Here is a 15,805-nt window from a genome sequence, read left to right as displayed (position 1 = left end):
TCCTCCGAGGGTTGAGGAGGTGGATAAAAAGCAGGCGTTAGGACGGTTTTTCTCAAGTCCAACTAAGGGCTTAGTAAAACCATACAACTGTGACAGAACAAAACTCCACTCTTAGTATAAGCCTGTACCACCTGAGTATTTGGTAGCATAGACAGAGTAGCCAGGCTTATCGCACGAGGGCGAGACGGCTGTAGGAAGGTACAAAGAACCTGTAGCATACAAAAGGTTCAACAGAAATACTTACACACAGAGGTTTTATAAAAAAATAAAGTTTTATTATAAATACAAATGGACCAAGGTAAATCTTGGTGGGTAAGCAGCAAGTTACTTACCGGCAACTGTTGTTCTCCAGCATGGGTTTGGCATGGATTCACATGCTCATGAATATTCCCAGTCTGGCTGGGAATCCTTGGTAAAAGAAAAAAAAACAGTGTTTCATTTCTAAACTGTCTTTCTCCTATAAACCAATCACTGAGCTCTGGGTCATACTACCCCCAGCCAATGACTGCCCTCTACCTAAGCCCCTCCTCAGGCAGCCATCTTCCGATTTGGTAGCATGTAAAGTGGCAGTAGGACGAAAAGCAGAGGGGCAGGGGGGAGGGTTCACATGTGAATCCATGCCAGACCCATGCTGGAGAACAACAGTTACAAGTAATTTGTTCCTTCTCCAGCATGGGGTCTGGCATGGATTCACATGCTCATGAATAAAAAATACAAAGCAGTACATAATTACAAAACAAGGCTCAACAGAAGCAATCTCTTACCTCCTCACCAGGCACACCATCAAGCAAACAGGTTGTGCAGCACTGCTTGGCCGACTGTAGACTCCGCCCCGGAAACCCGGTTGACGCAGTAAAATTTTGTGACGGTGTGCATAGACCTCCACGTAGCAGCCCTGCAAATGTCCAGCAGGGGCACACCAGACAGGAACGCCGTGGTAGCAGCGCTTGCTCTGGTAGAATGGGCTCTCGGACGGCCAGGCAGCGGTCGGTTTGCCAACCGGTGACGAGTGATACAGCCGGAGATCCACCTGTAAATTGAAGCCTTGGACAGAGCCTTCCCATGGTTCACAGGACCAAAGTTCACAAAAAGCCGTGCGGGCCACATACAACTTCAGGGCTAGGGTAACATCCAGCGACGAGACCATTGGAAAAAAACAGGTAACAAGGGATCGTTGAGTTGAAATTCCAACTGAACCTTGGACATGAAGGAGGGGTGTGTCCACAGCACCACCTTCGTCTCGTGGAAAGTCAAGTAAGGCCGCTTGAGGACAGGGCCTGGATCTCAACCAATCTCTCTCGCAGAGCTGATGGCCACGAGGAAAGCGGTCTTCCACTACAGAAACTTGAGCGGGCTGAATGCACAAGCTCCAATAGGGGCCCCATGAGCCTAGTCAGCACTACGGTGAGTTCTAACGCCGGGGCCGGAGCCTTCACCGCCGAGAACGAGCGGAATAGTCCTTTGATGAACTCTTTCACTAGACGGTGCAACCATAGTGAAGACTGTCCCAGAGACCTGGTGTAGCGGGAGATAGCCGCCAGATGTACCTTGATGGAGGCATGCGCCAGCCCCGATTTAGCCAATGACAGTAAATACAGAAGTACTTGAGGGGCCGTGACCCTCAATGGTTGATTTTCTGCGACTGGCACCAACTTTCAAAACGCTTCCATTAGTGTCAGTTGCACTTCAAAGTAGCCACCGTCCTGGGCTTGGCGAGTACTTCCCTGCAGTCCGCCAGAAGATCGTGGCCACTGAACTCTAATGCTGCAGGAGCCAAGCCTTCAGGTTCAGAGATCCTGGGTTGCGGTGAAGAATCGTGCCCCCCTTCCCTGGCGAGAAGATCCACGACAACTGGCAGCTTGACTGGGGGGACGCCGACATGCGGAGAAGGTCAGGATACCAGATCTGCCTCTGCCACGCTGGTGCGAGGGGACGCATACAGAAACAGGCCTTCCCAAGGGAATGAGAATGTGTCCCCATGCTCCCCGGCTGGGGGAACCTGCTGGCGAACCTCCAGCACTTGGTGTTCGTCGCCGTCACAAACATATCGATCTGGGGACTGCCCCATTTGAGGAAAACGTTGTCTACTTGATCCTGCCAAAGCTCCAACTCGTGGCAAGAGCACAGCTCCCTGCTGTGAGAATCAGCAACAGTATTCTTTACTCCAGCTAGGTGAAACGGAATGAGGAACATCCCCTGAGCGACGGCCCAGTGCCACAAGCCCTGTGCCTCTTTGGAGAGAGCTGGGGATCTGGTACTCTAACCCCCCCCCCCCACCCCTTGCTTCCGGATGTAAAACATTGTGGTGGTATTGTCTGTGAAGACCCTCACCACCTTGCCCTTGAGGGACAGCAGAAAACACCTGAGGGCACAAGAAACTGCCCGTAGTTCCAGGACGTTGATGTGTAGCGTCCCGCAGCCATAGACCTCTGACGTGAAGACGTCTGGTGTGGGCTCCCAATCCTTCCAGGGAAGCATCCGTTGTGACTGTCTCCTGGTACCGGGGGCTCGGGAAGTCCATGCTTCCGGCGATGTTAGAGCGCACGCCCCACCACCTTATTGCTCGACGGAACTCCTAGTCGAGCGTGCTTTTGTCCTGTAAGCCTCCGGACACCTCAACCCAACAGGCGTAGAGGAATTCCTGTAGTGGACGCATCCGCAATCTGCAGAGCCGAATCAGGTATATGCATGATGACATCATGCCGAGCAGCAACTTGATGGTCCTTACCGTGGCGACCTTCAGTGCCAACAGCCGATGCACCTTGCCCAAAATGACCACTATCCTCTCCTCCCGACGGTGACGCCAGGCAGGACACTGTGTTAAGCCTGGATCCCAGGAACAGAACGTCCTGCGATAGAGTAAAGCAGGACTTTGTATAATTTCCCGAGAACACCAAGTCTGTCGGCAGTCGGCCGGTCTTCCCCGTGTGATAGACGGCAATGTCCCTTGACTTGGCCCGGATGAGCCAGTCGTCCAGGTAAGGATACACATGAATCCCTTGCAGTCGTAGGTGGGCCGCCACCGGAGCCAGGCACTTGTTGAAGACACTGGGCGCTGATTTCAGTCCGAAGGGGAGAACCTTGAACTGATAATGCTTCCCTTGAACGACAAAGCGCAGAAACTTGCGCCTTTGTGTATGGGGACATTATAGTACGCTTCCTCTAGATCCAACAACAGAACGTCTCCCTCCTCCCAGCGGGACCATCCTGAACTTCTGGGACTTTATGTACTTGGTGAGTCGTCATAGGTCGAGAATGGGCCTCCAGCCCCCGGTCTTCTTTCTTACGAGAAAGTATCTTGAGTAAACTCCAGAGCCCCGAGTCGCTTTGGGACCAGCTCTACTGCCCCTTTTCTTAACATAGCCCGAACTTCCAGCAGCAGCTGAGGAATGTGGTGTTCCTGTCGGGCCACCGGGTGTATTCGCAGACACTTCTGTTGAAACTCTAAAGTGTGTCCGTGGGCGAGACACTCGAGAGAGAGAGTGACTCAGCAGCAATGGATTCCTTGGGCTGCAGTGGATCTTTGTGGTTTTGTTGCCTTTTTCTCAACGCCAACGAGGAACAGCCAGCTCTGGTTAGAAGTTCCTTGATCCCATGGTCCTGGACTCTGGTGAGAGGACTCTGGATGTGATTTCCTGCTTCTGTAGGGTCCTCTGGATGCCCACGAAGTTCTGGCTGGATTCACACTATGGAAGACAATTCACTAACAGATCGTCGAGGTACCGAAGGTATTGGGATTCTGCAGCCCTGGAAAATCGCAGCAAGTCAGGGTTTATTCATAAGTGTGCAACCAAGAAACCTTGAGTATAAGAGTTTATTTGAATACCTGTGATTGTAGACCTCTGTGTAACATCCTTACAGCTCACATCCCCTCTTGAGATAAGCCTGGCTGCTCAGCTTCGCTAGCAAGAAACTGTAGTACAGACTTATACCAAAGGTTGGTTTTGCTTACACCTGTATTCATAGTCCGTACTTATCTGAAAGGATCACCCTCAACTCGTCCACCAGACCCAGCAGATCCCATCTCACCAACCTGATCCACGTACCCACTTTCAAAAGGAAGAATGCAGGCGGGTCCAGCTTTCAACACTTAGCACCTAAAAACTGGAACACTCAACCCACTGCCCTAAGAAATGAGGAAATCCTACACTGCATTCCGCAAACAGCTGAAAACTATTCTATTCAACTAACTGCTGTGCACCCTGCGCCACTTATTGACTGCTCTGCAACGTAAGAATCATACCTCCTGCTGCACCTCCCCTATGTAATGTATCCCTGCACCAAATGAGTCTAATGTATACTAACATATCTTCCTGCCTGACCTTCCTACTGTAACCTTTCATGTACTGCCCCTACATTCATTCTGTAACTTTTCCTGTACTGTAAGTGAGCATACTGTAACAGCGCCACAATGCCCCCGGGCCGAGGTGCGCTATACAAATTCAAATAAATAAAAATAGTTGTGTGTAGTGGTCCCAAAGGGTACTGCATACAAACTGCCTAACAGAGAGCTGAAGCACTTCTTGAACTCAAGTAAAACGTCTTGCACAATGTTTTAGAAATCTTTGTAGAAAATGAAATAACTGTTGGGCCACAAGCTGGGATGCTTGTGAAGGGCAAAGCTGCAAGCAACTCTGCAAAAGGCAACCAAGGCAAGTCTCAACTGAGAGCTAGCAAGGCTACATGACAAGAGTTAAGTACCCCTTAGTTTATAGTAGCTTAGATCTGAAGAAATTGGTTACAGCTGGCTTCTGTTCCTGTTGTAGGTCTTGCAGATCCTGTTCCTGGGCCTCAGTCGTGGGGACAAGACGGAGGACGTCTGGGGACTCCCGCACTACAGTTTGAAGGTCGGCGGCAGCAAAGGGCAAACTTCAGATCAGCAGCCTTTTGCAGTTTCAGCTTATCACGAATAGCAACACCGCAGTTCTCAGATACCTTATGGGCTTTTCCTCACATCTGGGGTCCAGCACTCTGTTGTGGTGGCTCAGGCTCGGTCAGTCCTGCTTCATGGAAGTCAGAGGATCTTCTTGGAGCTGGGGTCCAACTTAAAGACGACACTTGATTCTGGTGTTCCTCTCCCTGGCAATCAATTCCTGCAGCAGCAATGGAAGTACATCCAGCTCCAAGAGGATTTCCAGCCGAGTTTGTCTTGGGGTCGATTAGTCCAACCAACCCAAGGGAAGAAGTCGTCCTTTGCAGGGCTTCTCTAGTCGAGGCGTATTCGGAGCTTCAGCAGGGCTTCACTGGGAAAACCAACGGTCCAGGAATTGCAGCAAGCGTCTCTTCCAAGTTCTTCTTCGGATTCCTCCGTCCAGTGATCAACTCTGCCTTCCAAGCAAAAAACCTTGCCTTTTATGCAGGTTTCTCCCATTCATTCGCAGCCTAGCTGTCAATCACACAGCAGGGCCACTGTCCTCCAAGGACAGCCAGCCAATCACCTTTGGGTGCATTCCTGTAACCAAGGAGACTAAGCACAGGGAGTTTCGGGCACCTCACTCACTTCCTGCCCTGCCAAGACACACTGGAGCCAGAGGCGGGCTTAACTGGTGGATCCTGCCAAAGACAAAACTAACAAAGGGACCAAACCTGGTTTGGCACGCAGAGTAAATCTCAAGAAGGACCTTTCCAACAAGAGATGGCGAAAAAAGAAGACTGGGCCATTTTGAGAAAATGGGCACCCATGGGTGCTTTACTGCAGCTGCAGTTGAAGCCTGCGGTAGAAACGCTCAATGGTAGCAAAAAGTAAACCACTGCCACCAGCCATTAATTGTAGAAAGTGTAACATAAAAATGTTACATGAGAAACTAGACAAAGGGGATACTAAGTAACCCCTCCAGCACCCTATTTTAAGATAGTGTGTGCTGGGTCTAGAAAATTACAAAATGCAAGTAAAATCAATTTCACTTCACTGCTCCAAACAGTATTTTAACCAAGAGAAGGTATTTAAACCATGGGGAAATCTGGAAGACTTCCCTGTGCCACTGCACTTAAGCTGCTGTGTGTCGCAATGTAAAAAGATGATGCCTGTGGAGTGTGTCAGACTCCAAAAGAAACTGTGTCCAAATCAATGAAAAATACGTGAGTGTGGGAAAAAGGTCTCAATGTCTCCAGGATACAAATTAAAAGTCCTAAAGTCCAGCAAAAAGAGCTGGGGGTCTCTAAGGTAGAAGGGAATTAGCACATTTCTGAGAATTCTGCTTAATGGCAAAACACAAAGGACTCAAACCTGATTCAAACAACAGAGTAAAAGCCTAAACAATACTGACAAGAAATGGCAAAACAAAGACAGGAGCCATTTTGTGAAAAGGGTCACCATTGGGTGCTGTACTGAAGCTGAGGTATCAGTCTGCAGATACATGGCACAAGGTAGTAAAAAAAAGAAAACACTGCCACCAGACATTCAAGTGAGTTAGTGTAACAAAACGTTAGATGAGGAATGGGCTAAAGGATGTAACCCCCCCCCCCAGCACTTCACATAAGGTGGTGTGTGCTGGACCCATAAAGGAAAAGGTAAGTAAGACAGGGGTCATCTTACTATTCTTGGGAACAGTAAGTAGTTCACCCAAGAAAATATAGTTAAACATTAAGAGAAGTCCAAGGTACTTCTCAGTGGCACTGCACAAAAGGTGCTGTGTCACAAAGCAAAATGCAGATGCCTATAGAGTTTACCAGACTCCATAAAACAGTAAGAAACACAGAAAATCCTGGTCAGGAAAACACATGAGTGAGAAAAAAGTCCCACTCAGGAATAAAAATTAAAAAGCCTTGCGCAATGAAAATTCTTCCTAACATTCTGCCATCAATCAGTCAACAGATCTAGAAAAAGCAGGTCAGATTCCCATCACCCTCCATACAAGATGCAGGCGTGTTAGGGTCATATAAAGGCAGATAGTGAACATTTGCAGTTAAATAATCTTTGTGTGCCACAAAAATACTCCTGTAGAGCAATTACAAATTAAATGTTCATACTCCCACTCTTTCCACAAACTCCCATTCATACATCTTTATCTGTTGGAGGAAAGTGGGGTGCCTAATGCAAGCAAACTAGCAAGGAGTCGTGCAAGTTGGTCCCTGCATCCAAAACTTCAAAAATACCAACTCCCGTTTGAGTCTACCGGAAGTTGTGGTCTTGTAAAACAAACGCTTTTTTTAAAAAAAATAGTTTATAGTTTGCGAAAAACTTTTACAATATATTTAATTTATTTTCCATAATATATCAACAATACATCTATTATGGAAGATAAAAATATATTGTAAAAGTTTGTTTTCGCAAACTATAAAATAAAAACAAAACCAGAATCGCTTTCATTTTGGCAGCCACTTAGTGCCAAGTAGCACCACTGTATAACCATTTCTTATAACGAGAAACTGCCCATAAGATTAATAAACATTGGAAAATCATGAGAATGACCTCATGGGAGAGAAACTGGACAATCAGGTTTCATCCAATGTCACTATGCTTGAAACTAATGTCACTATGCTTGAAACATCTGTCTCAATCTTTGGAACGATAAGTCTGCAAGAAGCAGAAGCCTGTGCAGACTGTGGTCATAATTGCTCAAACAGCTGGTTCCGGATTCCCAAGTTAGACCGTACAGGATATGACAGGTAGAAGGTAATGAAAAAATAAAGGGAAATGTTTACACAGGCAACATCTACAGAAATATCCCAAAAGATAAAGCACCCAGATGATCACATTTTATCTTGTTGAAACAGACACCAGAATGGGCTGAATGATGAGTACGTCATACTTGCCTTTCTTTTCTCTTCCTGGAATCTCTGCCATTTTCCCGGCTTCTCTTTTTGTGTGGGCTGCTGCTACGATCCCTTCTGTGTCGTGAATGATCAATATCTCTATGCGCTGGTCCTGAATGTCTTGAATCCACAGAGTCTGAACGCACAGAATCCACAGAGCCCGACCTCTTTCCTTCAATTCTAAAGAAAAAAAAAAGTTTTCCTGTCAAGTGAGTCCCAACTTATTGCCTGATTCATTTTGGCACCCTACTAACAGAAAAGGCTGTAAGTGAACGATCATTTGGCAAACAATGAAGAGCAGGGGTGAGAAGGAAAGGAATGAGGGAGGGAACAGGAAGAATATTATGTCAATTTACCATCACAATCCTCTAGCTAACAATTCTGATTGGGGTCCACAGTTGAGTAGATTCCAAACTGGCATCTATTTTCATTTCAAGGCACTGTGGCATGTCATGCGAAGGAGACGGACCAAGTGGTGACATTCCCAACATGTATTGCTTTGTTTCAATGATAAGAAAAGGCCTCTATGTCCCTAGTCTAAGGGTTTGCCCTACCTAACCCAAAACTAACTGGGGTGCTAGTCAATAGTTAGTCCAGAACAATAGTCCATCATCCATCCCAAAGCTAATTTACAATAACCATACCACTACGCAAAATAACACAAAGGTCCAGGAAAAGGACCCCCTTCTCCTTGACAAGCCTTCTCATCTTTAATAAGTTATTCTTTAATAGTTCTTGGCGATTTCCAGAATCAGTTATTTCAATTCTGCAGGGGGAATTTTAAGTAAGATTTTCAAAGTAATGATAAAACTTCCTGACCTGTGTCAACTCCAGAACGTTTTGCTTGGACATGTTAACTATTTTACCATGTCCCTAGGTGAAGGGCAATCTTTTTCCCCTCTCACCTAGTCATTTACTCTTTACGGGTGACCTTTTTATGTCTCTCCATTGTGCACTGTTGAAGTTAGTTTCCTACAACCTTTGGGCTTAGGCTGGGTTGCCCCTTTCGGCTCCCGTGTTTATTTTCTCTATGCTTGTGAGGACTACTATTCCCAAGTAGAAAAGAGGGATTTTCATCCATTTTACATACATGAGCCAGCACACCCCACCATAGGTGGAGTGCTGCAGGGATATGACGTGTCTCCCTTTCTCATTAACCTGGTAACATTTTGATTCAATTGCGAGTTTACATGAATGGCTGGCGGCAGTGGTTTTACCTTTACAACTTAGTCTTTATTAGTCATTTATTCAGCCCTGCTAATGCACAGAAGGCCATTTCGTTTGTGCTTGCTTTTTCTGATGTCTTACCCTGCCATTCAAGGTGTGAACAACCTCAGTGCAAGTTTTGTTTTTGGTGGGATTACTTTGGATTCCCTGCCCAGGCTCCAGTGTGTCTGAAGGCAGGAAGCAAAAGGAGTCCAAAACTCTGCAGCCCTTTGTCTTCCACCTTGCCTGAAAGGAACCAACTTCCAGTGGGGGGCTGGCTGTCCTGATTGGACAGCTAGAGCGCCCCGTTCTGTCAAATGCAGGGGGAGAATACAGGGGTTGTGCCGTAGTTCCTGGTAAAAACTCCCAACCTGGAAGCTGCTGACAAGTCGACCACTGGAGCTAAAACCAAAGGGGAAGATTCGATGGCTGTAGCGATTTCCAGCAACCAGAGAGCCCGTATGTGTAACTGCAGTCTGCTGTAACCCTTCCTTCCAATCGACCTGTGGGTCCCAAAAGCCATGACTCCTACCCAGAGTCTGGCAAGATCCACTAGCCTCAAGACAAACTGCATTTGGAGCCATCCCACAACGTGCTGCAACCTTGCTGGGCTGCAAAACCCCAATAACTTGGGTCCTTGAGCCATTGCAGGGTGCACAGTCTTCTGAATTCTGAATCTTGCTGAAACTTTGGGGGCATCCTGCTGGACCTCCAGAGACTTGAGTCCTTGAAGTCCCATCAGAGTGCTGGACCAGATTACTGACGAGAATCAGACCAGCGATATTTAGTCTACTCCTGGCTCCTGAAAAGGGTACCAAAACCACAGAGCAGCATCTAGCCCTGAAGAAACTCTCGCCTGGAGCCTTCCCTGTTGAACCCTGCTGCAAATTCCTTTCCAGTGCCCTGTCTTCAGTTTCCAAGACAAGGCATTGACCGTTTTCGGCTGCAGATCCTGAAGATGTCCTGCTGCAAACTCTTCTTCTGTGCTGTGGTACTGTGTTAGCTGGGGTCTGTCTTGCCTTAAGCCTTGTGTGATTCCTGTGAAGATTTGGGGGTGATTCATGTGATTGGTAGTCCTCTCATCCAGTTTGCCCAGGCCCATTGCTGCAATCCCTCTAGGGTGTCTTCTCTGAAGTCCCTGGTCCCGTTACAACTCTACTTGCTTTGAAGAGACTTCTCAGGAACTCTGACTTCTCCTGCAACTAAACCCTAACTCACTCTGCCTACAGCTGGCACCTAGACCACTAGGGGCCCTCTTCTGCCTAGGAGAGAACTCACGCAATAGACTAGGGAAGGACTGGATAAGAAAAGTATTCTGCCTTGAAAAATATAACATGTTTAAAAGTGACTTACTTTTAATACAGCAGGTTTGGCAACTGCCCCTCTGAAATATGAGCAGTTACAAAAACGTACTCTTTTTTGAATGCGTTTTGCCATTCTGAAAAGTACATACACGGTTATTTTTATAACCTGTGAATTGGTTCCCCAACTTCCCAAAATGATAGTGGATTCACCCAATTTTTTCCTTCAGAATATAAGTGTACAGGTTTACCAACTGGGTCTTGCTTCCCCTGACCTGCTTTTTAGTGTGTCTAGATTAAGTCTGCCTTGGGTTTTACTTATCTTGAATAGCTGTGTTCAAAGTGTATTGTGGGTTATTACCAACCTTGTCTGCCTTGTACCATCCTAAAATAAGTTAGAGAGTTATTGCTTACCTCAATCTGTGTCCCCGCTGATCTGAAAACAACTAATAGTTTATTACAGCATCAGCTCTTACACACCTAGTAAAACGGAGGGTTATCCTGAATGTAGTTCTAGGTTTATACTGTTTCATGAATTTTTGTTCCACTATTCATAAAAGTATCGAGTGTCACTGCATAAATGACAGGGTCTACTACCCTTGAGTTACTGTAAGTAATCTAAAAGTAATTTATAGTTTTACTCCCCATGCATAGGTGTATTCTATTCTAAATATGTATGATTAGGTCCGACTTGCCAAGAAATACTGTTAGTGATTCTTAACAAGGTCTTTGCTTTGGTCTGTGTACCTTCAAGCATTGTGTTTTTTTTATATTGTGTTAATGATTCTATGACAAAGTACTGACCCACCAAGATTTACCTTGGTCGATTTGCATCTACAATAAACCTTTATTTTTTATAATACTTCTGGATGCAATTATTTCTGTTGAACCATTTGTATGCTACAGGTTCTTTGCTCTTTCCTACAACCCTCTCTCCCTCCTGAGATACGCCTGGCTGCTCTGTCTATGCTACCAAACACTCAGGTGGTATAGGTTTGTACTAAGAGTGGAGTTTTGTACTCAGTTGTATGGTTTTAGGCTTCAGAAAAACGGTCCCAACAGGGACTCTGCCTCCCGGGTATCCCCCTTTCGCCTTGGATAATAGTCACTTCGTTCATCCATTTAGGGTTTTGACCCTTATCCTTAATAGCAACTTGCAATGTCTTTGCTATTTTCTTCAGTTCAGTTTGGATGCAGTGATCCTCATTCAGATGGCTCTCCCCCATTCACTTTCCTTGGTTCTGGTTTGTTCACTTTAAGGATTAGGCTTCGTCCCATATGTATTCAGACTTACACATTGTTACTGCTTCACTGGGACGAGAAGGCTGTGTCCTGTATTCATTCACATACTTCAGAATAGTAGCTTCATTGGGATGAAAAGGCTGTATGTACCTTCCTCCTCTCCAGTAACACATGTCCGTACTGATTAGTGTCACCAGTTGGTTGCTCGGAGACAGGTTATCAGCCTGCTTCGGAAAGATTTCTGTGTTCCTTCCGGTCCTCTCCAGTGTGGATCAGTATTGCCACAGTTGGCGCAGTCTCTATCGTTCATGAACTTCATAGTACAAACACCCCCCCCCCCCCCCCCGGTCACGCCACTGCTCTTTTGCTGCTGCTCTTCTCGGGTTTGGCATCCCCAGCATGATGCGCTCCTCTGTTTCTCCTTTCTCTCCAATGCTGATCCTCCCGACAGAAGAACTGTTTCGTACTTGTGTCCAGCACATCTCAGATGTGAACGTCCCGGGTCTCTCCACGATTCTTCAACTCCGCCTTTTATTACACTAAGTCACCAGTACGTAGCTGTAGTTCTTTCTTGATGTCGGACTCACATTCTTTATGACTCTTCAACTTCCTGGTCACAGTGTCGGGCAAGGGACAAGTTACTTAGCTGTAACAGTTCTCCAGTATGGATTCACATGCTCATGAATATACCCCGTCAGGCTGGTAATCCTTGGTAAAAGAAAAAACAATTTCAGTTTCGTTTATAAACTGTCTTTCTCCTATAAACCAATCACTGAGCTCTGGGTCATACTGCCTCCAGCCAATGACTGCCCTCTACCTAAGCCCCTCCTCTGGCAGCCATCTTCAGATTTGGTAGCACGTAAAGCGGCAGTAGGACCAAGAGAAGAGCTGCAGAGGGGCAGGCGTGAGGGTTCGCATGTAAATCCATGCCAGCCCCATGCTGGAGAACAACAATTACAGGTAATTGTTCCTTTTCCAGCATGGGGTCTGGTATGGATTCACATGCTCATGAATAAAGAATACACAGCAGTACATAATTACACAACCACGGAAGGTGGCAAGGCTCAACAGAAGCAATCTCTTACCTCCTCACCAGGCTCACCTTCAAGCAAACCGGTTGCGCAGCACTACTTGGCCGCCTCTTGACTCCTCCCTGGAATTCCTGTTGACGCAGTAGAATTGCGTGAAGGTGTGCGTCGACCTACACGTAGCAGTCCTGCAAATGTCCAGCAGGGGCACACCAGACAGGAACGCCGTCGTAGCAGCGATTGCTCTGGTAGAATGGGCTCTCGAACAGGCAGGCAACAGTAGGTTTGCCAACCGCTGACAATGAGTGTGGTCCAGAATCATATTGCATCAACAGTGACATGGCACAGCAAAACACCATATATAACAGCCGGAGAGCCACCTGGAAATGGAAGCCTTGGACAGGGGCTTCCCATGGTTCACAGGACCAAAGTTCACAAAAAAGCTGAGAAGTTTTCCGGAAACTCTTCGTGCAGGCCACATAAAACTTCAGCGCTCGGGCCACATCCAGCGAATGCAAAGTCGTTTCAGCCGGCGACAAAGATGTCTGAAAAAACACAGGTAACACCAAGGACTCATTGAGATGAAATTCTGATGGAACCTTGGGCATGGAGGGGTGCGTGCGCAGCAACACCCTTGTCTCGTGGAAAGTCAAGTAAGGCCGCTTGCAGGACAGGGCCTGGATCTCACCTACTGGTCTTGCAGAAACTTGAGCAGGGCTGAATGCATAGGTTCGAATGGGGGCCCACCCTATGAGCCTAGTCAGCAGCACCACGTTGAGTTCCCATGCCAGCGCCGGAAACTTCACCGGTGCGAACAAGCGGAAAACTCCCTTGATGAACTCTTTGTCTAGACAGTGCAACCACAGTGAAGACCGTCCCAGAGACATGGTGTAGCAGGAGATGGCTGCTAGATGTACCTTGATGGAAGCGTGTGCCAGCCCCGATTTAGTCAATGACAGTAAATACGGAAGTACTAGAGGCCACGACCCTCAGAGGGTTGATCTTCCACGACCGTCACCAAGTCTCAAAACGCTTCCATTTGTGTCCGTAACACTTTAGACAACGCCCTGTCCTTGGTGACTACCTCCCTGCAGTCTGCCGGAAGATCGTAGCCACCTAACTCTAAAGCTGCAGGAGCCAGGCCATCAGGTTCAGAGATCCTGGGTCGTGATGCAGAATTGTGCCTCCTTCGCTGGCGATAAGATCCGGAACCACTGCCAGCTTGACTGAAGGTGATGCGGACATGCTGAGAAGGTCTCGGTACCAGATCTGCCTCTGCCACGCTGTTGCGACGAGGATCATCCTGCACCGGTACCATCTGAGTTGACTGATGACAAAGTAGCAGCAGCAATGGAGGGAACGGATACAGAAACAGGCCTTCCCAAGGGAATGAGAATGCGTCCCCCGGCTGGGGGAACCTGTTGGCGAACCTCCAGCACTTTGTGTTCGTCGCCGTCACAAACATATCGATCTGGGGACTGCCCCATTTGAGGAAAAGGTTGTCTACTTGATCCTGCCAAAGCTCCAACTCGTGGCAAGAGCACAGCTCCCTGCTTAGAGGAACAGCAACAGTGTTCTTTACTCCTGCCAGGAGTAACGGGATGGGGAACAGTCGTAAATGGGTCGCCACTGGGGCTAGACACTTGGTGAAAACTCTGGGTGCTGACTTCAGCCCGAAGGGGAGAGCCTTGAACTGGTAATGCTTCCCTTGAACAACGAAGCACAGAAACATGCGATGTCCTTTGTGTATGGGGATGTGGAAGTACGCATCCTCTAGATCCAATGACAGAAAGTATCCCTCCTCCAGCTGGCTGAGCACTTGTGCAGAGTGACCATCTTGAATTGTTGAGTCGTAGGTCGAGAATGGACCTCCAGCCCCCGGTATTCTTTATTACGAGAAAGTACCTAGAGTAAATGTCAGAGCCCCAGCGTCGCTTTGGAACCAGCTCCATCACCCTTTTTCTTAATATGGCCCAAGCCTCCAGCAGCAGCTGAGGGATGCGTTTGTGTTGGGCCACCGGTCTTATTCGCAGACACTTCAGTTGCAACTTGTGTCCGTGGGCGCGTGCGTCCAGCACCCATCGATTGGTGGAGATGGTCTCCCACACGCTGACTAAGTTCGGCAGCTGGCCTCCCACTAGGGTGCAGGGCCCGACATCTTGGCTTGTTCAGTCCTGCTTGGCAGTTGGAACGCCACCCTGGGAGCCTCGACAACTATGATGGCCACCTCCGAAGGCCTTGGAGCGACCTCGGTTGGCTTCCTGGGTCGAGGAACAGGAGGGGTGGGCGGTTAAGAGAATGAGCCCCTGCTGAAAACCTTCGAAGACCTGTTAGACTTCCCTCCTGAGGAACGAAAGGCCGCCGGTGCTGCTGCAGGGTGCCCAAGGCACAGGCCGTCTCCATGACGGTCTTGATGGTCTGGAGGGATTCACCGACTGCCTTTCCGAACGGGTTGTCTCCATCGAACGGCATGTCCAGGACCCTTGTCTGGACCTCCTGTCTAAAGGTGGTGGCCTTGAGCCAGCCATGGCGGCTTAGGCAAACCCTGTTTCCCCATCTAGCGGAAACCTGTGTCTGCAATGTCCAGGGCCACCGTGATGGTGTGGTCTGACGCCACCTCGCCATCCTGGAGGATCTCCAAAGCCTCAACTTGTTTGTCATCGGAGAAGGAAATTCAGGAGTGGAGCCTTCTTGTTCCAAAGCTCTTGTTCGTATCTGGCCACGCATTGGCCTCCTTGACCGTCGCTGAGTAGTTTACCTTTCTACCCATGGAATCCAATTTCTTCCCCTCGCTGTCCGGAGGTGTAGATGAAGACGCCGAACCGGACTACTTCTTCCTGGCGGCCGCTGCGACCACCGAGTCCAGCGACAGCTGAGACCGCAGACACTTGGGTGCAGACTCCGGCACCCGGTACTTCTTTTCAAGCTGGTCTCTCTTTGCTGGGGCTGAGGCGGGGTCCCTCAGCAAAGCCAACCCTTCATCCCAGACATCGTCCAGGAGCGGGAGCGACAGGATGGTCTTCCTCTTCGCTTACCGGCGCTGGTACTGGAAGCCCTCCTTTTTCTTTCCTGGGGTGAGATTGAAAAGCTCTGACGCACGGGCGATCATGGAATTAAAAGATCCCACTTCGTCCGGTGGAGCAGCTCTTGGCGGCAGTGATGCAGGATATCCCACCCCTGCGTCATCGTCCATTCCCATCCCCCTGGGGGTGGGGGAGGCAGTGATGGTTGGAATGGAGGTGTAGGGTGCCTCCTCTTCGTCGGTGGTTGCCA

At 48.3% G+C, this 15,805-nt stretch overlaps 1 protein-coding gene across 1 annotated transcript in view; it reads right to left on the bottom strand.

Annotated features, from left to right (window-relative positions):
* SNRNP48 (small nuclear ribonucleoprotein U11/U12 subunit 48) overlaps positions 1 to 15,805 on the bottom strand; it is a 279,405-nt gene that overhangs the window by 11,781 nt on the left and 251,819 nt on the right. The window contains exon 8 of the mRNA XM_069613443.1: positions 7,756 to 7,935. Within this exon, the coding sequence (XP_069469544.1) occupies positions 7,756 to 7,935 (180 nt within the window). The remainder of the gene's footprint in view (positions 1 to 7,755; positions 7,936 to 15,805) is intronic.

Source organism: Ambystoma mexicanum, chromosome 5p (assembly GCF_040938575.1).
Source record: "Ambystoma mexicanum isolate Mex_15411 chromosome 5p, UKY_AmexF1_1, whole genome shotgun sequence".
Lineage (NCBI taxonomy): Eukaryota > Metazoa > Chordata > Amphibia > Caudata > Ambystomatidae > Ambystoma > Ambystoma mexicanum.
Note: the sequence above shows the minus strand (reverse complement) of the source record. Positions and strands in the feature narration are given on the sequence as shown.